Below are 26,178 nucleotides of genomic sequence, written 5' to 3' on the forward strand. Positions count from 1 at the left end.
TCCTGAACTACTTCTAACAACTTACAAGCAAACAGCAGTTACGGATCCAACCCTAACACAATGCCAGATCTAAGCTCTTCAGTGACCACTTGTATATTTAACCCCTTCAGTATCATGACACGTTTCCATATTCATTCTGCTTACTATTTGGCCATTTTATACAGCTTCAGAAACTTATGTGAAGGATCAAAATAGTAATCGAAGAGTGTGGCCATTAATCTGACCTCCATAGACCCTTCCTAAAAGGTAAATAAAACCGTCCAACCATACCCAAAACTCATGGTAAAAATGCGTTCCAGTACTGAAGGGCTAATGTATAATCATGTCCATATAGATCACATTACCTTGATTGCGAGGTGCTGATGGTTGGGGGAGTGGATTCAGTTGGTTCTTTGACTCATTCAACCTCTGCAGTCGCCAATTCGCTATTTGTCCCGATCCGTCGTAGTTTCGTCAGATTACTTTACCCATGGTTCTTGGTGTCTTCTTACTTTTGGTGGTAATTTTGTTTCATATATTCTTGCTTACTTTTTTCTGTGTCTTTCGTCTCTTCTGCTTTTTCTTCATTCATTTCCTCGTTGTATAATTCCACTTTCACGTGTCATTGGTTTGTTATTCCTATTCACAGCATGCAAACGCATACCACATGAGTAAAACGTAACGTGTGGCTATTTATCGGAACTTCCCCAAACGGTTACCCTCTGCCTGTCTGTATGACGAATGACGATGTAGATAAACACAGTGAACACACCATCTCTCTCTCTCTCTCTCTCTCTCTCTCCTGTTCCAGATTGAGAAAATTAATGAACTCCAGCCAAGAAAATATATCTTCATTCGAATCATTTTTGTACAATAGATATCTATTTGTTCATATATATATATATATATATATATATATATATATATATATATATATATATATATATATATATATATATATATATATATATATATATATATATATATATATATATATATATATATATATATATATATATATAGATAGATAGATAGATAGATAGATAGATAGATATATATATATATATATATATATATATATATATATATATATATATATATATATATATATATATATATATATATATATATATATATATATATATATATATATATATATATATATATATATATATATATATATATATATATATTGGAGGCGAGGTAAACAGATGAAGGTTGGCAACCTCTGCAGGTTTATTGGTAGAACAACACGTATGTAAGCGCACACAACACACAACACACACACCACAAGACACACAGCGTTGACACTCTTACACTTACACAAAGGCCTGGGTTTCAAGACCCAACTCCAGTAGGGCTCCTACAACCCCATCCAGCCATCGTGCTGGTAAAAATAAAACAACAACGTATGTAAGCGTGTGCCCTTTTTGTCTGGCTACATGGGTTATTGTCGTTTTCTCACTTTTCACTACAAAGTCAATTTCAACAAATAAAACGTCATTTGACTTAACAACATCATCAACAACAACAACAACAACAACAACAACAACAATAACAACAACAACGACAACAACAACACAAGCAGCAGCAACAACAACAACAACAACAACAACAACAACAGCAGCAGCAGCAGCAGCAGCAGCAACAATTACAACAACAAAAACAACAACAGTAACAACAACAACAACAACAACAACAACAACAACAGTAACAACAACAACAACAATAACAACAACAACAGCAGCAACAACAACAACAACAACAACAACAACAACAACTCGGGAGAGGTGGATGCGCTCTGGCGTAAACTACAATAGTGTTGCTGCTCATAAACAATACAATATATTTATTTCTTTACACTGTAGCTAATGCAGACTAATGCAGTTAAATTGAACCACGTACGGTAGTTAGGTTTGTAGCTACTTGCTGGAACACACTTGTTTGAGCCGCGTGATGACGTCATGATCAGCTGGCGATGTAAGGTGCCAGGCGGTGGGCAGCTAACGGGTTACGGAAGGGCAGAAGGGTGCCAGTGACGGTAATAGTGGCACTGGACTTTCCGCTGTCCAGGGGATATCACCTGCACTTCCACTCCTTTGGTAACGTTATATTTTTAGAGGTGAGTGGATCAAGTTTGCTGACATACAGTATTTACCGTTGAATAGGTTTCTCCGCCTCTCCCTAAAGATGGTAATGGAACGTGATAGTGTTTCCTTTTCGCTGCTGTTCGGCTTGCAGCGACAACATGCTGGACGAACGGGGACTTATGGAAAGGGGGGTAGTCGTCATTGACTAGATCTTGTCTATATATGTATATATATGCGTAATGGTAAACTCTCTCTCTCTCTCTCTCTCTCTCTCTCTCTCTCTCTCTCGAGGGCGTTAACAGGTCCAAAGAAGAAAACGACGTTAGCTTGTCAAAGAGTGCTTGGTAGAAGGTGTAGTGAACCACTTCCCATCATTATATAATTGTTACAGGTAGCGTCCTCTTATCAGTGTTCAAGTTAGGATGAGAGACTTGAAATAAGATTCTCTCTCTCTCTCTCTCTCTCTCTCTCTCTCTCTCTCTCTCTCTCTCTCTCTCTCTCTTTATGTATTGTTATATGGTCTATTTCTTCACAAATCCATTGTTTACAGATTTTCAGAAAACAGATAAATCTTGGCTAGTGTGATAGGATGTGACTGCAAGAGGCATTCAGCTTCAGTGAATGATTAGTAGGCAGTATATAAGGCAGGGCTTACTGGTAATTCCTGATTTATAGTGTACTTGTGATGGCCATATCCTTCACTGGTCTCCTCTAAGCTTTGCATCCTGCATGGACATGTGCCAAGATAAATGAATGCTACCGTCACTATTATATATAGAGGGGCTAAGTTGAAGACCACTGGTATGGTTTGTAAGAGATGATTCTACATATTAAGTTCTGCTTCCTTCTTTATCTGCATTAAGAATTATATTTCCATATTTGTTAGAGTTACTTTCCTTCTAATTTAGATACTAAGCTTAATGGATTATTCTTATTTCATGAATAAAGTTAACTTATTCATCAATATCTATTAATTTATATATTTTGTTTACTTCACTTTACTTTATATATATATATATATATATATATATATATATATATATATATATATATATATATATATATATATATATATATATCACTACATAAAGATGTAATTTCATAGATTTTTATATATTCCCCTCATTAATGGTATACAGAATAGTGGATCCTTCATTGAAATTCACCAACATGTAAGGGGTATTAAGTTACTAATTATCTCTAATTAATGGTTTGGCAATAGAGTGATTGATTTCTGACAATGAATATAACTTATTTAATCTGATCTAATCTAATCACTTGTTTTGAAGTTTCTCAAAGGTTTGGCCTTAACAATAGAGGTTCCATTAGTTTGTGTTCATACACTTCATTCTTGCACACATTATCTCCCTCAACCTCTCTCTCCCAGGTATTTTAACACTGGCATCTCATTTCATCTTCCTTTCATACCAATAACATCCACCCCACATTTGTGTGTATATGTTCTTAGTCATTTCTCTTTCTCCTATCATCACATGACCAAATCATCTGAAGATATTGTGTTTGATCAGTTCTATTACTCCATTCTCCCTTCTTTCATCTTTAACACAACTCTTAACCTTTTAAGTATATTTTCATTACTTTCACCATTCATCCTATTCACACTGCCTCTCAAATTAAATTATTAGTCTCCCCAATCTGATTCCTAAATCTTTGACCATCATTCCACATCTCTGTCTCACGCATAACTTTCCTTACTAAATGTTATGCTTTCATGCAGTGACCTTTTGACTCTGTAGTCATTTTCTTACTTTTCATTTCACTTTACTATCGTCCTATGCATTTTTTATCTTGGCTTACTCTCTTATCTTTCATATGTCCCCAATATTATATGTTATGGTTCCTTCTTTATCTTTGTACATATTGCACTAATTTTCATCTTATGTCCCAAATATTATTTATCTCTATATTAGTTGACATTTCTTTCATTATACACATTAAAAAATTCTATTTATATTTTTCGTCTATTAATACTTTCATCATTCTCCTTCCATACGTCCATGTTACTACAGGATTGACCTAAGGTATTTAAACTCTTCCATTATCTGTCCACTTTGTTTGATTTCAAACCTTATGTCATTCTACTCTTATTCTACATCCTAAATTCCTTTGTAACATGATTTTCCAATTTGAAGACTAATCCACCAAATTTTTCTTATTTATTTTCATTCCCAGCGTCTTCCAAACAACACTGAACTCTAACCATTTCTTGCAGATTCTATTAGTATAATTATTTTCACCCAGAATTATGTTATCTACAAATGACATTTTACCTAATATTACAAATTCCTGCTTTCATCTGTCACTATTCTACTCATTAAACAAATTGAACCATTAAGGTCACATGTGGGTTATTAAGTTTCAGTAATAAAATACCACCATATAAAAGGTGGTAAAAGCATTAGATTAAAATTTTTTTTTTCTTGCAGTACATATATCATTTGTCTTTTCAAAATAAGTGAAATGGCTCTTGGAATCAGTAAAGATTGCTCACATGATTATTTAAAGTTTCTGTTTGTCTTGAGTCTACCTCTTTGTGCTTTTATTACAGAAAAAAAATACTGTAAACAAAGTTTGTAAAGTGAGTCTTGAGATCCACCACCTGGTGGAGAGTTGGTGGCTCACCTGCAGTACAGCATGACTGACTTGGCACCCTATGACCTCCAAGTGGGTGGCCACCACAAGGGCAGTCAGTCACGTGAGTACCCATCTCCCTTACTAATTAACTAATCCTTCTGTGTACAAATATGGTTATTCTTCCTCTCTTGTTTGCTCCGAATCATAGTGACTTTTTTATTATGTAGCAAAACATATGATTGATGATGATGAGTGGGTTGTTCCATTACAAAAATAAGCTCTGATGTTTATTAATGTGTTACTGCTGCCAGTTACTATTTTTATTATCATTATTACATATTGTTATTATTATTATTATTATTATTATTATTATTACTGTTGTTGTTATTTATAGTAAATTAGTAGTAGTAGTAGTAGTAGTAATAATAGTAGTATAATGAAACATGACTAAATTGGTTCTTGGGATGTTGGTCGTACTTCTCTGTACTGTTGCCACCTTAACCCTTGAGTGACCTGACCTGACCATGGCCAGCAGGGGCCCAGCCTGGGGGATTCACTTTGTGATTGCAGCACCACACTGTCTATACCACCATACCATCCCATCTCTCTCTCTCTCTCTCTCTCTCTCTCTCTCTCTCTCTCTCTCTCTCTCTCTCTCTCTCTCTCTCTCTCTCAACTAAGAAGAGTAGAATTAACTTCTAGCAGTGATAGTGGTAGGTTTCATTATGTGTATTACAACAAGTCTTTATTCAACAGATGTGTTGAAAGATAAGAATGGTAGAATCTTGAAGCCTCTCAAACTCAACGCCAACCCAACCTTCAATCCTAATGTGAAGATCACGAGCTGGGAGAATCACTCGGAGGATGGTGAGTATTGAAATAGTCAATGTATTGAAATTTTCTTTTATCTAGAGTCTAGACAATATCAGTGGCAAATTTCAGGCAAATTTGATAGATGAACTACAGGAGGAAGTAGAATTAATGATGAACATAAAGTAATAGATATTATTCCTGAATACTGTTGATCCTCACCAAATGATAGATGTGCATACTGTATACATTTATTAGTAATTGTTAAATAAGAAATAGTTTTTGCTATGAAAAACAAAAATTTTAACTTCATACTTTAATTTTTCTAAATGTTTGCCATTTCTTTATCAGAGCTACTGCCACTATGTCGTGATGAGCTTGAGTTCTATCAGCACATTGCCATTTCAACCAAACCTGATGATGTGTCTCTACAGAATCTCATGCCATCATTCTATGGCACACAAGCAGTCCAAGGACCTGATGGCAAGGGTAAGAGAGAGAGAGAGAGAGAGAGAGAGATGGAATGAACAAATGAGAATCTTCATCGTCTGATTTACTCTCTATCTTTTAATGATTCTATGAACCAGTTCTCTGTGATTATAATCCAGCTGTAGTTTCAACAATAAATGTTTGAGAAAAAATTAAATAGCTACTACATATTAGCCATGAATAAGTTTTCTTGTAATTTAAGCAGGTGCTGACTGTGTTTAGTGTTTGGAAGGTTTTACATACACTTGAGGATTATACAGATGAGTTACACCTATTACTGGGAGACCTGACGTATGGCCTGCAGCATCCCTGTGTTGCAGACATCAAAATAGGTCGTACTGACTTCTATCCTGGCAAAAATTCAGTAAGTTAATCATTCATCTTTAGTTATAAAATATAAGATTGTGCAGTAGTTTTATCAGTGTGATTAGTTTTTGTACACAGATACCTAACTTCTGAATGTGACTAGCTCCAGACCAGACCTGAATATGTGCTAAAATAGTTATCTATCAGAAATTATATTTATGCTGTCGCCGCTTACTATATTCATATTTACTACTTAAAAGTGCAAATAGAAAGATTATTCTAATTCAGTATTGAGATTTTTAGTTTAATGGATGTGCTGTTTAGATCTCTCTCTCTCTCTCTCTCTCTCTCTCTCTCCAGTTTTTTTAAGATTGTACACTCTTTCTTCATTATGTAGTTTGCAATTCGCTTTTGAAGCCAAATGTACATAGTACTTAATTCAGTAAATACACTTTACTTTGCAGAAGAAACGTGGTGTGCTACATGAGCTTGGATTTCGCCTCACAGGCATGAGAATTGTGCAAATAGATACTGATTCCTTGGACATTAGGTCCAGCAAAGATGATTGCAAGACTTGGACTACACCACAAATGCTTGAAGGTCAGTAGTGTAAAAGAGAATGGATTTAGTTACATGTTCATATTTACATAAAACCTTGCAAGTTGGACAGAAAGTCTAACTTCTGAATCCTGTCTTGCATTTAAATTCCATGATCCAGAAGGTTTCCATTAAGCCTCACTGTAGCATACTTGATATCTAGGCTACAGATAGTACAATTATTATTTAATGCTAATTTATATTTTAAGTGTACTTATTGAAGATTGGTTTGTATTATCTTACAATATAAGTAGTTTTCTTTGGTTCAAAAAGTTTCTTTGATTTAGGTTTGGATAAATTCTGCCATGGCACCACTCGTGTATCCACCTACCTGCGACACTCCATCATATGCCAGTTGCAACACATTCACCACTGGGCTCTTTCTCAGCGGAGCTATAAAATCAGAGGTAGCTCCATCTTGGTAGTGTATGATGCAGAACAGTTGACCTCAGTGCCTCTAGATGTTGTGAGGGACAAATCTGTAGTGGCTGGAGAAGTGTGGCCCAAGGTTATAGTGAAAATGATCGATTTTGCACATGTACTACATTCCTTTGGTTGTAAAGATGAAAATTATATATTTGGATTGGAGAACCTTATTAAGTACATAAGTAATAAAGAAAATGAAAATTTGTGAAAACAGGCCATTAGTTATCTGCAGTCATGTGTCTGTGCAAGACTAGTGAAGGTAGTGAGCAAGCAGTAAAACGAAACTGCTCCTTTCTTAATCTTGCAATTGGACAGTTTAAGTCCTATATAGTGATTGCCTCCAGATGTTTTAAAAAGCAAGTACTCAGGAATTACACTTTTAACACAAGTACAATTATTAGAGCCTTGATATCCCAGTTTATTCTTTTAAGATATTTTGATATACTTGTAAAACATTTTTGTTTTTATTTTATTTTTTTTTCCCAGATGTATTATAACTAAGGAAATAATACTCAGGAAATACCTCAAGTTTTCATTTCATCCTTCACCTTGAACAGCAGGAATGCTTTTTCTGGAAAAGGTTCTTCCAGCTTAATGAACAATCCATAAACTATGCTAATTATGGGTAGTTTGTCCTCCACTAAGCTTACAGGAATTAGCTTTCCTACATTTAATGTGAAGTTTCTTTATTGAAATAAAAGTATAAAGACGGTTCAAGGACAATAACATCCATACATCTACCTGCATTTTAGCTTTGAGTGTGACTTCTTTGTAGAAAAAAAATATATATATTTGGGGGAGTTGCCTGATAGGGGAAAACAAAGGTCTCAAAGTGAGCTACAGTACTTTTCTAGAAATCTAGCCAAACATAGAAAACTTATGGATATGAGGCAGAGGAGAGGAAGCTTTTCCAAACTCACATATCATTCACAACCCCTTTACTTTTTCTTTTCTTTTTTTTTCACAAAAAAAAAAAAACTGCTGTTTTCAGTATCCATCATTCTAAATCTGTTTTATACTGAACATGGAAAGTGACCAAAGGTAGTAGTTGATCATTTCAGAAATATTATCCATGTGTATTGAGCAAAAATTTACCAGGAAACAACAGGTCTGTAATGATTAACTGAACAATAATAATCCAATTCCATAATCTATCACCAAAAAATGTCACACCATTAAAGTGCAAGTTTTCTCACAGGTACCATTGTCCACAGTTGGCCTAAACCTAGCACAGCAAATGGACATCAGAATTTCATTCCCCATAAAACCATAAGAAATGTACTCTAATCTCCTACACAGGACAGCTGCATTATTCCATAACTTGAAGACTGAAACTAGATTTATCTACAACTGAATTTATGTTCAGTCCTAACAGTATCTACAAATGAAAGTTAGAAAAAAATAATAACCTTGCACACACACACACACACACACACACACACACACACACACACACAGGTTGAGAGCAGAATCGATGAACATAGACATGATCCCCAGGCATAACATTACTACTGAGGAGATCACATATAAAGACTGAAATGATAAGAAAAAAATATAAAAAGAATAATCACTGATAGAGACAACAAATTAATGTATTATGTCAATCCAAAAGTAAACTTTTCATGAGGTAGAACAAAATTTATTTTTCTAGAAATGTATAAACATAAAATATGAAACAATTTCCTCAAATTTAAGTTGACCAATATTATGATTATCATATCAATTACCTTATGATTTTCTATGAAAAAAGTAAATTTTTTAAAAGCACACTAATAGTGCCATAGCTATAGAGAACAGAGACAAAACTTGTGCTCTCTTGGAAACTCCCAAATGTATTAGGAGCTGCAGAGGACAATAAAAAGACTATACATGTCATAAAGTAAAATAAAATGCATTCTCACCATCACAAAGTAAATATATTGCAATGGTGGAAACCAAAATTTATTCTATTTTCTTTGATGTTTGTTGTAACATTCAGTCCTCTTTCATAACAAATCTAAACATGTACTAACTTGAAAAGATAGCAAAAAATAAACAAAATGGAGATCACATCTGCTACATCAAGTAATTACCTGTCTACCAAGGAATGCATCATCCTTCTTACATCACTAGGGGAGGAAAGCACCTTAATTTCATCTTCCTTTTCTGACTCATTCTCTTCTTCAATCCTTTTTCTCTTGGCAACCATGTTTCTAAGTCCCTTCCTCTCATTGATAAGATCTTTTACAAACTTGGTTGAGTCTGTGAATGTCCCTTTATTGGTGTCCTTCCTCCCATCAACTTCAGGTACTTTATGCTCAGGCAGACTCCTCAGATGTCTTCTATCATTTTGCCTTTCATCTTTGTACTGTATGGAGTTCCTGGTCTGATGTACATTTGAGGATGACTTTTCAATATCCACTCTGAAAATTGTACATTAAAAACTATCATGTAACAATTGTATCTTATCATTTCTACAATAATAACAAAATGGTTGCTATAATTTTTCATGCATGTCACAGTCAACAAATGTCAATCTTGCATTACAGCTGCACATACTACTCAGGGAGTGCATTCTGCTACAGGCCTATCAGTAAGCATAAAATATAAACTGGGACAAATTAACTTATTGACATCTCATATGTATCTTTTCCCCTCACTCACTACCATAACAGCAATGCCCAGTATTTAGTAGGTTACTATACCTTGTTCACTTAACCCTACAAATTTTTTTGGACCACATCCCGCATCCCTCCTATTATCTATTGTTTCTAATGAGAATTACAAGTTTATTTTACGCAAATTTTGATATACAGGCAACCCCCGCTTAACGAAGGTTCACACAATGAAATTTCGCTACAATGAAGATTTCATTTTACTACCATCTGCTCGTTTAATGAACACCAAACTCGCTTTAATGAAGTTTTATCCAGGTAATTTTTTCCAAGTTTGAAAGCCCCGCCGTATCATGCAAGCCGACAGGCTTTTGAATATACCAGCGCCTTGTGGACAACACGCGCACCACTCACTCCCCCTGTTCAAAACAATAACAGCGTCAGCAGCAGCTCGTCTTCCCTCACTCAACTTACCACCAAAACGCCCTGCAATGTCGCCTAGCGTTGCTAAGAAGACCACGAAGTCTCTTACTCTCGAAGTGTAGCTGGATATTATTCACAGACACGAGAGAGGCGAGGAAACTAATAGCATTGATCACCACCATCTTGACTCCATCTACTGCCTCTACTATTTTCAAGTCAGCAGACTCTATTAAGAAGGCTGGTGAGACCGTATCTTCCTCGCAAGCTAAAAGAACCACCTGAACTCATACTCTACAATGGATAAAATGGAAAGCCTTGTGGAAATGTAGTACATAAGTTTTGTATGTGATACAATGATGCGCCCTTTGTTTACATTCCACAGGTTGCCAGTTAGTGTATTTCCGGTTTCACTCTCCCTCCCTTCATAAATTTAAGATCATCAACATTATAAAGTTACATACATACATACATTAGTGTATATTATAATGACTTAAATTAAACTGCCTAAATGTTTAACTTCATAATTTTTACTTTCATTAAACCTTTTACTGTACTATGATGCACTCTCACTTTGTTTACTCTCAATGGAAGTTCAAGTCAGGGGTTAAACTTGTTATAATTGGTTCGCTTAACGAAGTTTCACTTAACGAAGGTTTTTTAGGAACGTAACCCCTTCGTTAAGCGGGGGTTGCCTGTACACAATGCCTCTTGGAACACATCTATCGCGTAAATCAAGAGTTACCTGTATAAGGAGCATCTACAGTTGATATAGCAATGCATGTGAAAACTAATATATAAAAAGTTGCTTCTGTAATATGCATTTATCCAATCATCCTAATCTCCATCCAATTAAAATTTACTGATGTTGACTTTCTTCACAGTTCAGGTTTCACTACCTTACAACATTACTCTCTTCACCCACATTATTATTGTCACTTGAGTATGAAAGCCACGCAAGTGATAACAGAGAAATAAAGCAATTTGGTGGCAGAAAAAAGGTAAAGATAAATTTGGAAAGAACAACATACCTGTAGGTGTTCATATCAGCTCGGAGTTGATGCACCTGTCCCACTGCCTTGACCCACTGCATCTTGTAATAATCTTTTCTCTGGCTACAGGCTGTCAACTCCTCCTGCAACCGTTCCTAAGGCACATCCAAATTACATCAAGAGATTGTGCTAGATATACAATATAGAAAAAAAACTACCAAAACCATGAATATATCACACTTATGGTAACATGGTTTATTAATACCTCAGCCCATCAAGAGCAACCAGATAAGAAGGCTGTATCAATTTTCTCATCTCATTATGTGGTTTTTTAATACTATTACATGTTAGGCTATTAGTGTGGGTGCAATTCAGATTCACATCTGAATTGCAATTAAGGTTCACATCTTGTTTTGGTATTTGTAGCTTCTTTTCCAGCTCAATTTCTTTCTGACTTTCTGAGTATTCAAGCAAATGTACATTATTCATATGCAATGTTGTAGAAGGATCTTGAAGAGGAAATTGGAGTGATATGAGATGCCAACTCATCATGGACAATAACTTTGAAAGAAAGAGAATGTCAAGGATTTTGATAAAAAGATAAAGTCATGTACCTAAAGAAAAGTACATCACTTACCTTATCTCTTTTGAGAACATTGATATCTTCATCCTTTATTTGATTCCCCAGTCTGGCTGCATCCAAAGTACTCTCTGTTGTTCTTTTGGCTTCTTCAAGTTCCCTGACCTGCACACAGAAGATATATGTGGACCTCTTGATGTGTAAAAGATGCTAAACTCCCATAGCTAATGAATCCACTTAATCTACATCATAATCATTGTCAAATATGAACAACCTGCCACCAAATATTGCATATCTGAGTCATCAGGTTCTCTAGGGATTAACCTGCAATTACTTTTTATCCATCACAAGTATGTATAATTATTTAAGTAAAATATCAACTAGTAACCGTGGCTTGCTCCCTCAAAGTAAAGTAACTTATTCAATTTCAAGAAAACTTAGGGGCATATGCTATAGCTGTACAGAATAAACAAATAAAACTAATTAACCCTTATACCCGTGAGGCACGATCGTGGCTCTTACGTTAGACCCTGTCAGGCACGATCATGGCGCTTTTCAAATGTCACGCTCCTTTTATGCCACACAGTTTGTTTATGTTTGAGGCAATCTGTTATATATCGTGGCCCTTCATTGGCCCTTAGTTTTCAAGATGGTGGACATTTAGCCAATCATGTATCTGCTATTACAAGGATATGTTTGTGTAGGTGTGAGGGCTCCAAGCGTGAGGATGGTGAGAATGCTTATGTCAGTGTTGTGTATTTCATAATTTTTTATGTATTTCTTGGTGAGATATAAGACATACATGTATTTCCATGAATAAGTAAGCAGTTCAGGAACACATAATGATGCATGACAATATTGGAATTGGTATTTTTATCTCGTTATTGGTTTAGATAAGAGTGTGTAGTGCTGGCTTGATGGAGTTGGCTGAGGAGAATGTGTTGATGCTTGTTTCTGACTGCGAAGTTGAATTTTCATTATATTACAATTTGCTTACTTTCCTGATTTATTTTCCATAATGAATGCAGTATATCAAAGGAAAACTTATTGGCTTATATAAGAGTGTGTGATGCTGGCTTGATGGAGTCAGATGAGAAGGATGTGGTGATGCTTGTTTCAGACCATGAGAAGTTGAATTTTCATTATATTACACTTTGCTTACTTTCCTGCTTCATTTTCCATAATAAATGCAATATATCAAAGGGAAACTTATTTTTTAATTGATATGTGATTCATAAAGTTTGTTGATGTGTTTTTGCAAAAAAATCAAGGAAATAAAAGAATACCTTTCTAAATTTATCTTGCTCTAAATTTTTTTTTACCATTGTTTGATTTTTTTTTTGTGCATATATGTTACGTTTGTTCAGTAATGATTATACCACAGCAAAAAGCAACTCCTAAACTTTCTAATGATATATAAATGTCCAGTATTTGTTAACATGATTTGATTGAACACTAAAACGACTCGAGGAAACTTTCTAACATTTGCTATCCATTTTTTTTTATCTACGTATCTTGAAACCACTCCCTCCTGTTATGACAGGGTATAAGGGTTAAATAAGCAGTGGAAAAGTATGAATGCAATGTGCAAAACAGATATGAAAGATGGACAGTACTAAAGTATGAAAATTTTAGATGAATAAGTAGTAAAGAATGACAGAATGAACAGATCTCATTAACCACATAAATATATCCAGTTATTTCCAAATCAAGAGAAATCAGCAGAATTGTTTTTATATCTGCCAAATCAGAATAGTGCTATTTTCTTTCACAAATCTAATAGACCACTCATACTCAAATTCCTGTCACGTTTCTGTTTTAAACCATATATTACTTAGGGGGCCAGAGTGAAACATACACATACCTGCCTCTGCAGTAATCGTCGCTGTCGTTTCTCATGAATTAGTTGTTGTTGTAGATTTACAAGTTCTCCCTCTTCCACCTTTCTTCTTTCTTTTTTGGAAATTTTATCAACTTCTTTCAAGAGCCGTTTCAGTTCAGCTTTTCTCAGCTTTAAATCTTCTTTCTGTGTTTTAATCTGAAAGTAGTACAAAGTAATGTTCACAACTCTCAATAGCCACATCAAGTACTAACAAATAGGTGTTTTCTCACATGCCACCTAAATGATGTTATGGTGTAAGTGGTACAACCAGTAAAAATGTGGTTTAATTAGATTCACCAATAAAATATAGTTAAGTGTTAAAATTAATGAAAAACAGGGAATATGATATACGTACAACAATCAGATAGATGTTAGTGTCTATAAATAACACAGTAATGAAGAGTGAAAATCTAACAACAATTAGCTATAATTTAAATTTGCCACATAACAAAATAGAGAAAATCAAAGTACAAAATAAAAATGCTGGTTTATAATTTCAAAATGCTAGCTGCAAATACTGTACATGAAAGAGCCACACTGCATAAGAACTTCACTGAGAACACCTTAAACAAGTATAGATTATGAGCTACCAGTCAAAATTAACTTTATATGGGATTCATTCTGACAAAACTGAGAGGGTTTTCTTTTACAGACTTACAGTTTCTTCCTTCAGGCTGATACTCCTCTCCCGGCTTTCCAAGGCATGAAGACCTTCTGTGAGGCGTTTGTGCAGGGAATGACATTGTTCCAGACGCTGCTGCAGCTGATTTTCCATGGAACTCATCTGTGATTCCCACTCTTGTGCCAAATGGTGGTGCAGTTCTGCCTCCCGTGCACTCCACTATAACATAAAAAGAATATAGTGATAAGTCACTACCTAATATTACTTTGATGTAAACAGATATTTCATCTAATCACATTGCCCATCTGCTTGAAGGACTTTCCTTCCACTTCTCTACCTACCTCCAGTGGTGCCATCTGATGCCATGTTTTATGTCTTGATTTATGTTTATAACCAAGTCTGGCTACAGTTCCATGATTCCTAGAATGACTTTTGCCATCTTTCTGATTAGCCCAGTCAATGATAGAATCTTCTTGGGAATCTGAAAGGGACCTGGTGGAGGATCCTGAGGAACAGTCCAATACAGGGTGGAAACCTCTGTCACTGTTCATAACATCCATCACACCCGCAGAGAAGGGCAGCACAGGGAGTTCTGGCCCAACTGATGTTGACAGAGTGACAGTGATACCAACAACAGGCTCTCCTCTAGGTTTCCATCCCAATGGACTAAACAAATTAGGTACCAAAGGATAGCTCCCCTCCACCTGTACAGGCAATCCTCCTGTCAGAATACTGCTGGCAAATGGTGACAGTCTCACAGTTGCAGTGGCAAGACATACATCTCCTACTGTGAGATTGATAGGCAGATCAGGATGCTGCATAAAGTACTCGCTCAGATTATGACCAGTGGAACAGATTCTTCCCATTGCATTTTCTGCCTGAAAATCTGGATTAGCCAGATCTTTAATGGGCTCTCCATATATAAAGTGGCTCAGCAGAGAGTAACAGAACATTGCGTTGTTAGGCTCATGAATCTCCATGTCTGGAGGCACCAGCTGCAAAATATATTCAATATTCAGAATACTGCAACCTAGATATATATATATATATATATATATATATATATATATATATATATATATATATATATATATATATATATATATATATATGCACTTAAAACTTCAGAAATTGATCAAAACTACTTTCATAAAAACTACAGAACTAAAATGTTAGTTTAAAATTGCAAAACTAACCAAAAAATGCCTTAAATAAAAAAAAAAAACTCACCTGATCAAGAAATTTTGCAAATACAATAGTGACAGAATATTCAAACATCTGTTCACCTGGCTCTCCTGCAGGACCAATCTGGAAATAAGAACCTTGTGCATTGAGAAGTGGTATGGCACGGAGCTTCTCTGTTGCCCCTACTGCTGCACCTGAGGTGCTGGGAAAAGCTACCACATCATTATTCTTGCTGGACGAGGGTTTTGGGTCTGTTCTATGACCATTCTCTTTCACTGATGAGCTTATTGAAGTTGACTGTTGTTGGCTCCTCCTACTCTGAACAGGTAGTAATGTACCTTTCATTGTGTGAGACCCAGAAACCGAGTTTCCATGCAGGGAATTATTAATTTCTTGCACACACTGAGTTGAATTAAAGGATTTGTCAATAGACTGGGCACCCTTACTCTGTAAAGAATATTTGTTAAATCTACATTCATTGTTTTTATTACTATCTTCAATGATCATCTCATCATGTCTTTCATGATTTGATTTTTCCATCAACTGAATCTCATCACTTTCATTTAAGACAATAGACAGTCCCTTATGGGATGGACCATTGCCACTTTCATCCCTAGCCTTTCTGAATCTTGAAAACATGTCGGTTTCCTGAGGAACACTGGAAGCTTTCATGAAGGGTAACTCTGAGTCTTTGGATGAAGAACCCATTTTCAGATCAACTTCCATTGCATTCTTCTGCTTAGTTTTTTGTGAGATGAAATCTTCCACCATCTGCAAAACAAGAGCCTGTTTTATACACACACACACACATAATTCCCGCGTGGTCACACAGATGAATACACATATGACACAATAAACAAGCCTAAAAAAGGCCCATGTTTATCTACTCCTGCATGCTAGATACCATTGTGACTCATTTCGTTGGTCTACAATTTACAAAACTTATAATAAGGTGGAGAGCAGTGACTGCTTGGCTGTGGGGTGACTCATGGTGAACTGGGGTCCTAGGCTGCATGGACCCATGGCCTGCCAGTGTGAACTGCTAGTTATGCATTTATGTTTGAATGTTGTTGAGCAAGCAAGGATAATGACACTGCCACACACACACACACACACAGAGAGAGAGAGAGAGAGAGAGAGAGAGAGAGAGAGAGAGAGAGAGAGAGAGAGAGAGAGAGAGAGAGAGAGAGAGAGAGAGAGAGAGAGAGAGAGAGAGAGAGAGAGAGAGAGAGAGAAAGGACTGTAATATCAAAAGTATTAAGAGTACCTATTTTATTTTGATTAAGAGTACCTATTTTAAAGTCAAATATATGGTAGATAGCTTCAAAACAACCTCCTTGATTTAATGTTCATTGTGTTCCTTGGCAATCAAACAATCAATGCACCGACAAATCAGTAACTGCACTTATGTTTTATAAATGTTATCAGCAAAATGGCACACCAGCAAATCGTCCAGCTGGACATTTTACTGGTGAATGAAATAGTAGCTATTTTGCTGGTGTCAGGGAACTAGCACACTGGTGAACCATCCTTAAACTACCACCACAACACCGATCGCTGCTGCACATAACACTTCATAACTGCGGCAACTAATGCAGCATCTTTCCCACTCTTTACATTTTTCCTTGATACACCTTTACCACTTTTACTTGATGATGCATCCATACAGTATTCAGCAGAATATTCTACCAGCTTGTCTTTTTATTTACTAATGTCTAACACGTTTGCTTGGCCACACCATACTCCTCACAAACACTAACAAAGCCACCTCTTTTCTCTAATTTTCTTATTAATCCCAGCTTTTAAGTCAAAGTTAGGGACACCCACTTACACTCAACAGCCTTAGGGAAACATAATTAAGAGTTCTAGGGTATTGAAAATTGCACAAACTTATTCACTGATACTGAACAAGACACTGTGTTTATGAGCATTGCCCGGACTCATTTACAACCACCTGTCGCCATTTCTGGCAGTACACGAGGCTTTTTTTTTTCTTTATGCAGGAGGGGCAACTGGCCAAGGACAACAAAAAATTAAAAAAGAGCCCACTGGGTTGCCAGTCCCTTAAAGGTCAAGTGAGTTATCCAAAATTTAAGGACAAATGTCTTGAAACCTTCCTCTTAAAAAAAGTCAAGTCGTAGGAAAATAGAAATACAGAAGCAGACAAGGAGTTCCAGAGTTTACCAGAGAAAGGTATGAATGATCGAGAATACTGGTTAACTCCCGCATTAGAGAGTTGGACAGAATAGGGATGAGAGGAAGAAGAAAGCCTTGTGCAGTGAGGCCAGAGGAGGAGAGGAGGCATGCAGTTAGCAAGATCAGAAGAGCAGTTAGCATGAAAATGGCGATAAAAGATAGGAAGAGATGCAACATTTCAGCGGTGAGAAAGAGGCTGAAGACAGTCAGTCAGAGGAAGGGAGTTGATGAGATAAAAAGCTTTTGATTCCACCCTATCTAATAAAACTGTGTGAGTGGAACCCCCAAAACATGCAAAGAGTACTCCAAACATGGACTGATAAGGCACTTGTATATGTACAGAGTTAGCAGTTGGAGGGGCGAGAAAAACTGGCGGAGATGGCGCAGAACACCTAACTTCATAGAAGCTGTTTTAGCGAGAGATGAGATGTTAAGTTTCCAGTTAAGATTATAAGTACAAGACAGGCCAAAAATATTCAGTGTGGAAGAGGGAGACAGTTGAGTGCCAATGAAGAGGGGATAGTTGTCTGGAATGTTGTGTCAAGTTGATAAATGGAAGGATTGAGTTTTGCGGCATTGAACACTACTAAGTTTTCTCTGCCCCAATCAGAAATCTTAGAAAGATCAGAAGTCAGGCATTCTGTGGCATCCCTGCATGATCTGATGACTTCCTGAAGGGTTGATCATCTCAGAAAAGGACGCGGAAAGATGTAGGGTGGTATCATCAGCGTAGGAGTGGATAGGGTAAGAAATTTGGTTAAGATCATTAATGAATAACAGAAAGGGAGTGGGTGACAGGACAGAACCCTGAGGAACACCACATTTAATAGATTTAAGAGAAGAACATTGGCTATCTACCACAGCTGCAATAGACTGGTCGGAAAGGAAACTTGAGATAAAGTTGCAGAGAGAAAGATAGAAACCGTAGGAGGGCAGTTTTGAAATCAAAGCTTTGTGCCAGCCTCGATCAAAACCTTTTGATATGTCTAACGCGACAGCAAAAATTGAATTGAATTCTCTAAAAGAGGATGGCCAAGACTCAGTAAGGAACACCAGAAGATCACCAATAAAGCGACCTTGACGGAAGCCATACTGGCAATCAGATAGAAGATTGTGAAGCGACAGATGTTTAAGAATCTTCCTATTGAGGATAGATTCAAAAACTTTATACAAGCAACAGGCTGTGTTAAACCAAAGTTTAGAAGGTTTAGGTTGAAAAAAAAGGAAGAGGAATGTACACCTCCATGCCAGACATTATTACCTCTATTATGCAGTCAGCACACAGAGATGGGTCTCTGACACAGAAACAGTAATCATTCCAGGGAAATTCAGCATAATACCTCCTCAGGTCCCCCAAACTGGGAGAGGCAAAATGCCAGAGGCACCTCCATTTTGGGGGATCCTAAGGAGAAATTGGAGAAATAGGACACGATATAGAAATGAGATTGAGGTCAGAGGACCCCAATGGAGAAAATAGGGTAACAGCATAAACAGAAGGATTAGAGGTGAGGAAAAAGATCAAGAATGTTGGTCATATCTCCAAGACAGTCATTAATACGAGTAGGGTGTTGCACCAGTTGCTCTAGGTCATGGAGGACAGCAAAATTGAAGGCTATAGTAAAACTAAATTGTACTGACCCGTAGGGTGTTGTTCGCCATAGTGCCAGATCTCCAACCAAAACATTCACCATATACTACTCACAGTTCTCTAATCATAGTACAGTAATACTCCGCTTAACGAACAGGATACGGGGTGTCAAAGCTGTTCATAGAGCGAAAATTCGTTAAGCGGACGTAATTTTCCCATAGGAAATAATGGAAATAGGGGTGGGATGCGTTCTGGGCTGGTCCCCAACATACCACATGGGTTAGAAAAAAAAATTATATATACGTTTGGCAGCATACTGGGCCACCAGTGTACCACTACTTTTATGATGTCATATGAGTCATTGGAAGTTAGAGGAACTATGTACAAATTCTCTCACATTCTCACATTTATGTTCACAAAACAACATTTCTATTAGCTTTTTACAAACCTTGCCCCCAAGAAAGGATTGTTTTGTAATGCATAGAGTGAAATCTTACATGGAATACCAAAAAATAAAGCAGAGATGAGATGAGCCACTACACTACGCAGTGTAGTGTGTGTGTGTGTGTGTGTGTGTGTGTGTGTGTGTGTGTGTGTGTGTGTGTGTGTGTGTGTTTACCTAGTTGTAGTTTTACAGGGCCTGAGCTTTATGCTCGTGTGGCCCCGTCTCCATATCTACTCTTATCCAATTTTTCTTTAAAACTATGCACACTCTTTGCTGACACCACTTCTTCACTCAAACTGTTCAAAGTCTTAACACATCTTTGCGGGAAACTATATTTTTTAACATCTCTCAGACATCTTCCCTTCCTCAGTTTTTTACTATGCGATCTTGTGCTTCGAATGTCATATTCTTCTCTCAGAATCAGTTTCTCATTATCCATTCTGTTAATCAATTTATGAACTTGTATCAGATCCCCTCTCTCCCTTCTCTGTTCCAGGGTTGGTAGATCCATAGCCTTTAGTCTCTCCTCATATGTCATCCCTTTAAATTCTGGAACCATTTTTTGTAGTCTCTCCAACTTCCTTATGTGTTTCTTTTTATGGGGGGTCCACACAACTGCATATTCCAATCTGTGTGTGTGTGTGTGTGTGTGTATTTACCTAGTTGTAGTTTTACACGGCCTGGGCTTTATGCTCATGTGGCCCCGTCTCCATGTCTACACTTATCCAATCTTACTTTAAAAGTGTGCACACTTGTTGCAGACACTACTTCTTCATTCAAACTGTTCCACATCTCAATACATCTTTGCAGGAAACTATACTTTTTAATATCTCTTACACATCTTCCCTTCCTCAGCTTCTTACTATGCGATCTTGTGCTTCGACTGGCATATTCTTCTCTCAGGATCAGATACTCATTGTCCACTTGATTCATTCCGTTTATCAATTCATAAACTCTCTCCCTTCTCTGCTCCAATGTTGGAAGATCCAAAGCCTTTAGTCTCTCCTCATATGTCATCCTTTCAAGTCCTCTGTGTGTGTGTGTGTGTGTGTGTGTGTGTGTGTGTGTGTGTGTGTGTGTGTGTGTGTGTGTGTGTGTGTGTGTGTGTGTGTGTGTATATATATATATATATATATATATATATATATATATATATATATATATATATATATATATATATATATATATATATATATATATATATATATATATATAAATAAATAAATAAATAAATAAATAAATAAATAAATAAATAAATAAATAAATAAATAAATAATATATATATATATATATACAAACAAACATATATATATATATATATATATATATATATATATATATATATATATATATATATATATATATATATATATATATATATATATATATATATATATATATATACAGGCAACCCCCACTTAATGAAGGTTCACACAACGAAATTTCACTACAATGAAGGTTTCATTTTACTACCATCTGCTCGTTTAACGAACACCAAACTCGGTTTAATGAAGTTTTATCCAGGTAATTTTTTCCAAGTTTGAAACCCCCACCATATCAGGCAATCCGACAGGCTTTTGAATACACCAGCGCCTCTCGAGAACAACACGCGCACCACTCACTCCCCCTGTTCAAAACAATAACAGCATCAGCAGCAGCTCGTCCTCCCTCGCTCAACTTATCACCAAAATGCCCTGCAATGTCATCTAGCATTGCTAAGAAGACCAGGAAGTCTCTTACTCTCAAAGTGAAGCTGGATATTTTTCAGACACAAGAGAGGCAAGAAAACTAATAGCATTGCTCGCCACCATCTTGACTCCATCTACTGTCTCTACTATTTTCAAGTCAGCAGACTCTATTAAGAAGGCTGGTGAGACCGTATCTTCCTTGAAAACTAAAAGAACCACCTGAACTCGTGATTCTACAATGGATAAAATGGAAAGCCTTGTGGAAATGTGGTACATAAGTTTTGTATGTGATACAATGATGCGCCCTTTGTTTACATTCTACAGGTTGCCGGTTAGTGTCTTTCCCTTCATAAATTTAACATCATCAACATTATAAAGTTACATACAAACATAGTGTACATTATAATGACTTAAATTAAACTGCCTAAATGTTTAACTTCATAATTTTTACTTTCATTAAACCTTTCACTGTACTATGACGCACTCTCGCTTTGTTTATTCTCAATGCAAGTTCAAGTCAGGGGTTAAACTTGTTATAATTGATTCACTTCATGAAATTTCGCTTAACGAAGTGTTTTTTAGGAACGTAACCCCTTCATTAAGTGGGGCTTGCCTGTGTGTATATATATATATATATATATATATATATATATATATATATATATATATATATATATATATATGAAGGATATACACCTCAAGTCATAACCAGGCAATGCAATGAACACATCAACCTCAATGCAAGTTCTTACCTCCAAACCTATACGCTTCAGGTTCAAGCCAAGCAACAGACTTGGGAATGCTGTAGCTCTGCCATGAGGAACATTCTTAAGACTATACCACTGAGCTTCTATCTGCAGAATCAGATACATTATTGAATTAGACATTACATGGAAAAGACCTACAATCTATATTAATCAAAGATACATTCTTGCAATCACTAAAGCTTGAAGTCATGGGGATTATAATAATTAATCCTCACACTAATCTATAATCTTGTAATTATTACATCATGCCAAAAATTGAGCAGCACTGTATGAGGGATCATTTATTTAACCAGGATAATAATTCACCTTCACATCAGGGTCAGGTAAGGGCAGTGGTAACAATGCATAGCCAAGGGTGTGATGCTGGCCTCCCTGCTGCTGCTGTGCCAGGCATTCCACTTGCACTGAGACACCCGACTTCCTCAACCTAGTAAGATTTTAATTTTAAACATGTGACTAAATGAATTTCAAAAAAATTTCAAATGCTTGAGGAAAGAATTATTCAGTAGTCCAAAACAGATACAAATGGTAGTCCTCTGTATAGTCTGTGGCACTACTGTATAGGTTTTGTTCCCTCCTGACATGTTACAATTAGAGCTACTTACAGTTAATTAGGGTAATGTTTTGTTAATCATGCCTTGAAGTAATAATTTCTTTATATTTCAATTTTCAAGGAAAAAAAGTACATACATGCACAACATGTCAGAGGTGATTGTCCAAGACATCTCAACTTCAAACTTGGGTTGAGAGACAAGTGGAACAGGACAGGTGGCAAGTTCATTTTCCTCCAGTCTTGCAACCACCACCACATTCCATCCACTCTCTGGAGTCAGTCCACGTCCTGCAAAAAATATCGTAAATAAAAAATATAATAATAATAATAAATATATAATATAATAATAGTAATAAAAACAGATACTTCATTGAAATAATATGGTAAATATAAAAACAAAAATTGACTGAACATTAGAGGTGATGCTGACTTAATTAACTGACTGAATATTAGAGGTGATGCTGACTTGACTAACACTCAAGCGGCCACCAATGATAGCTTTCCACAGTCAGTTCAGTTACAGTTTTACTTTGTCTTAGAGACAAATCAAGCATCCTTATAGAGGCTCACTGTCACTTGTTAATGTGGTTACTTAATGGACAGAGGTGAAGTGAACAGCTCTCCTTGTTTCCCAGCTCCCCTCTTCGCAGCTCTTTCATGCAGCTGATATGTCGTCACATATATGAAGCCACACTATTGGTCAACAAGGGAAAGAGAGAGGTGATAATAAATGGAGGGAATGGGATCAAAACAGAAGATAAAAACAGAAATGGATAATAAATTAAGAAAATGGAAATAAAACAGGATAGAAAGAAAATGGATAACAAATGGAGGAAATGGAAATAAAATGAGATGGAAAGAAAAATGGATAACGAATAGAGGAACAGGAGGAAATGGGAATGAAAATATGATAATGAATAAGAGAATAGGAGGTAGTGATAATAAAACAGCAGATAGAAAAAAAAATGGATAATGAACAGGGGAAGAAGACAATGAATAAGGCAATAGGAGGATATGGTAATGAGAATGATAACGAATAAGGAAATAGGAGGAAATGGGAATGAGAATAGGTATCGAATATGGAAATAGAAGGAAATAGCAATTTAGCAGCATATAGAAGTGAATAGGGGAAGAGAATAGTGTATAATAGGGAATAGGGGGAAATGGAAATAAGAATGATAACAAATAAGGGAAGTGAAAATATGATAATGAATAAGGGAGTAGGAGGAGCGTATGTGCATGTATGTTGTTGACCAATAATGTGCTTCATATAATGTGACATCAAATCAGCTGCGTGAAAGAGCTGGGAAGGAGCCGGGAAACGAGGAGACCTGATGAGATGTCTATATTAGGATATTATCTGCATTAACAAACCCCCTCCCCCGGCTGGATAGGTTATGCTGGAATCAGAATATCAAGTTAGATTTTCATAAACTTCTCGATGCCAATGTGTCACCGATTTCTCATCCTCAACCAAAGCCCCGGATTCCCCACATGCACTCACCTGGTTTGGTACACCCCTTTACAATGGCAAAGTAGGGCAATATGAGGTACGGCTCAACCAGAGATAGTAGGGAAATACCACAAACCTGCTGGCATGCCAATTCCTGTATATGAAATAGCAAGTGAATACAGCAATTTGAAGAATTGATTTATGTGCCATTGCAGGATTTGAAATAATAACCTTATTCGACATAATCATATAAAAGTGAACCTAAACTTCTATGTAAGGCAGATCTGAATGACTCGACTGACTCCAAAGTAACATCATCAGGCAGGGAATTCCAAGCACCAACACATCAAAGTGAGAAGAAACGTCGTCTGATATCACTAATGCAAAAACAACGAGCAATTTTAAATCTGCTGGTGGCAGAATGAATATATCACTAGGTTTGATTCACATTTCCCATGAAGAATTTTCCGACATTTCAGCAAATCTGCTCTGAGAAGTCTTCCTTATACTGAATATAAGTCAAGAGATTTCAAACGCTGTAAGTACGGAACATCGACCAGCCCATCAATCCTCTTAGTCCATCTCCTTTGGACAGATTCTAGTAAACACAAATTCCCAATATAACCAGTGCTCCACACAGGAGAAGCAAATTCAAGAAGAGGGCGAAGATGCACCCCTTAAGCTTGTTGTAGGGTGGATGGACGCGGACGTACTATAAACAATTACCGTAAATCATTACATACTAATGTAACACACTGCATTTAAGCTGTAAGTGGTGCAGCGAAAATGATTAAATTCTCATTACCGTTCCTCAGTACAAAATTCGTATTGCTCTCAGCAAGCCAAATCCGACATGTATATCAATAAAGGAACCTGGAACAGCGTATAGCCTCCACCTACAAGGTCAAGAGAAGCTTCATCTCACCTTCGTAGACGCTCAGAAGCAGAGCCAGGTCCCCGTCCATGGTGAGCGATTAGAAATTCACAAACGTGGTGGTGCAGCGAGGGACGCCGCACCTCCCTGCTGGTTTGTTTACGTCATGGAGGATGAAGGATGGAGGCCGAGGCAGCCACCAGCCCGCGCACTTTACACAGCTTATCCCTCTACAAATCATATAGCTGCTGTATTTTGGCCATATAGCCCATTCTCTTCTTTGCGTGTCTATCACATATAAGTTTGATATCAATTAAATAGTATTTCTGAATATAAAACTTAGCAGAACTCTGGGCGTTACGGCACCGAGTTGCGACTATGCAATTTGCCGCACCATGAATTTCGAAGTCACAAAGTCGAAAGTCACAAATATTTTGAAAAGCTCGGACTAAGTAAAGTCGTACCGCCAATTTCCCGCGACTTGTGCCGCGATTTTGAACAGGAATAAAGGGAACTTTTTTTCAAAATAATTGCAGCGGCTGGAGTTACAGAACATGGAGGAGGGTTTTTTTTTTTTTATGTAAGAGAGGAAAACTGGTCAAGAGCTACTAAGTTACAAAAACGTCCCCTTACTCAGGTATGATCAAGAGAATTAACCAAAAGAAAGGGATAATAAATGTCATGCCTTAAATAAGTTCGATCAGTTTATAAAATTAAAATATAGAAACAAGTAGGGAATTTCAGAGTTTACCAGAGAAGGGTATGAACGATTAAGAGAACTGGTTAACTGTTCCATGAGAGAGATGAATAGAATAGGGATGAGAGAAAGAAGTCTTATGTAGCGAGGTAGCAGGATGAGCTATATAGGATGCGGCAGTTAGCAAGATCAGAAGAGCAGTTGGAATGAAATTAACAGCAGAAATTACGAAGAGATGCAACATTGTGGCGGTGAGAAAGAGGCTGAAGACAGTTAATCAAAGGAGAGGAAATTATAAGACAAAAGGCTTTTGATTTCACCCTATGTAATAAAACTGCATGACTGGAATC

General features: G+C 36.6%; 2 protein-coding genes across 5 annotated transcripts; one reads left to right on the plus strand and one right to left on the minus strand.

Annotated features, from left to right (window-relative positions):
• Window positions 1–1,941: 1,941 nt before the first annotated feature.
• Window positions 1,942–7,815, plus strand: LOC123520627 (inositol polyphosphate multikinase beta-like). 4 transcript variants are annotated; one of them, XM_045283088.1, is made up of 8 exons: window positions 1,942–2,101; window positions 4,100–4,111; window positions 4,639–4,785; window positions 5,421–5,531; window positions 5,826–5,963; window positions 6,224–6,327; window positions 6,734–6,869; window positions 7,154–7,815. In XM_045283088.1, exons 3-8 carry the CDS (start codon window positions 4,725–4,727, stop codon window positions 7,498–7,500), a joined length of 897 nt encoding a protein of 298 aa, XP_045139023.1. In that variant the 5' UTR covers window positions 1,942–2,101; window positions 4,100–4,111; window positions 4,639–4,724; the 3' UTR covers window positions 7,501–7,815. The 4 variants fall into 4 exon arrangements, with proteins under 4 accessions (XP_045139023.1, XP_045139022.1, XP_045139025.1 ...); XM_045283087.1 differs by lacking the exon at window positions 4,100–4,111 and having other exon boundaries at window positions 1,943–2,101; XM_045283090.1 differs by lacking the exons at window positions 1,942–2,101; window positions 4,100–4,111 and adding an exon at window positions 2,436–2,460.
• On the minus strand, window positions 7,812–25,339 carry LOC123520625. Its single transcript, XM_045283082.1, has 11 exons — window positions 25,183–25,339; window positions 22,942–23,092; window positions 22,558–22,678; window positions 22,237–22,338; window positions 15,613–16,338; window positions 14,724–15,377; window positions 14,419–14,601; window positions 13,743–13,916; window positions 11,936–12,043; window positions 11,338–11,453; window positions 7,812–9,694 (listed from the first exon to the last, which is right to left on the minus strand). Exons 1-11 carry the CDS (start codon window positions 25,220–25,222, stop codon window positions 9,361–9,363), a joined length of 2,709 nt encoding a protein of 902 aa, XP_045139017.1. The 5' UTR covers window positions 25,223–25,339; the 3' UTR covers window positions 7,812–9,360.
• Window positions 25,340–26,178: the final 839 nt, after the last annotated feature.

The sequence above is a fragment of the Portunus trituberculatus genome, chromosome 47 (assembly GCF_017591435.1).
Source record: "Portunus trituberculatus isolate SZX2019 chromosome 47, ASM1759143v1, whole genome shotgun sequence".
NCBI classification, from domain to species: Eukaryota; Metazoa; Arthropoda; class Malacostraca; order Decapoda; family Portunidae; genus Portunus; species Portunus trituberculatus.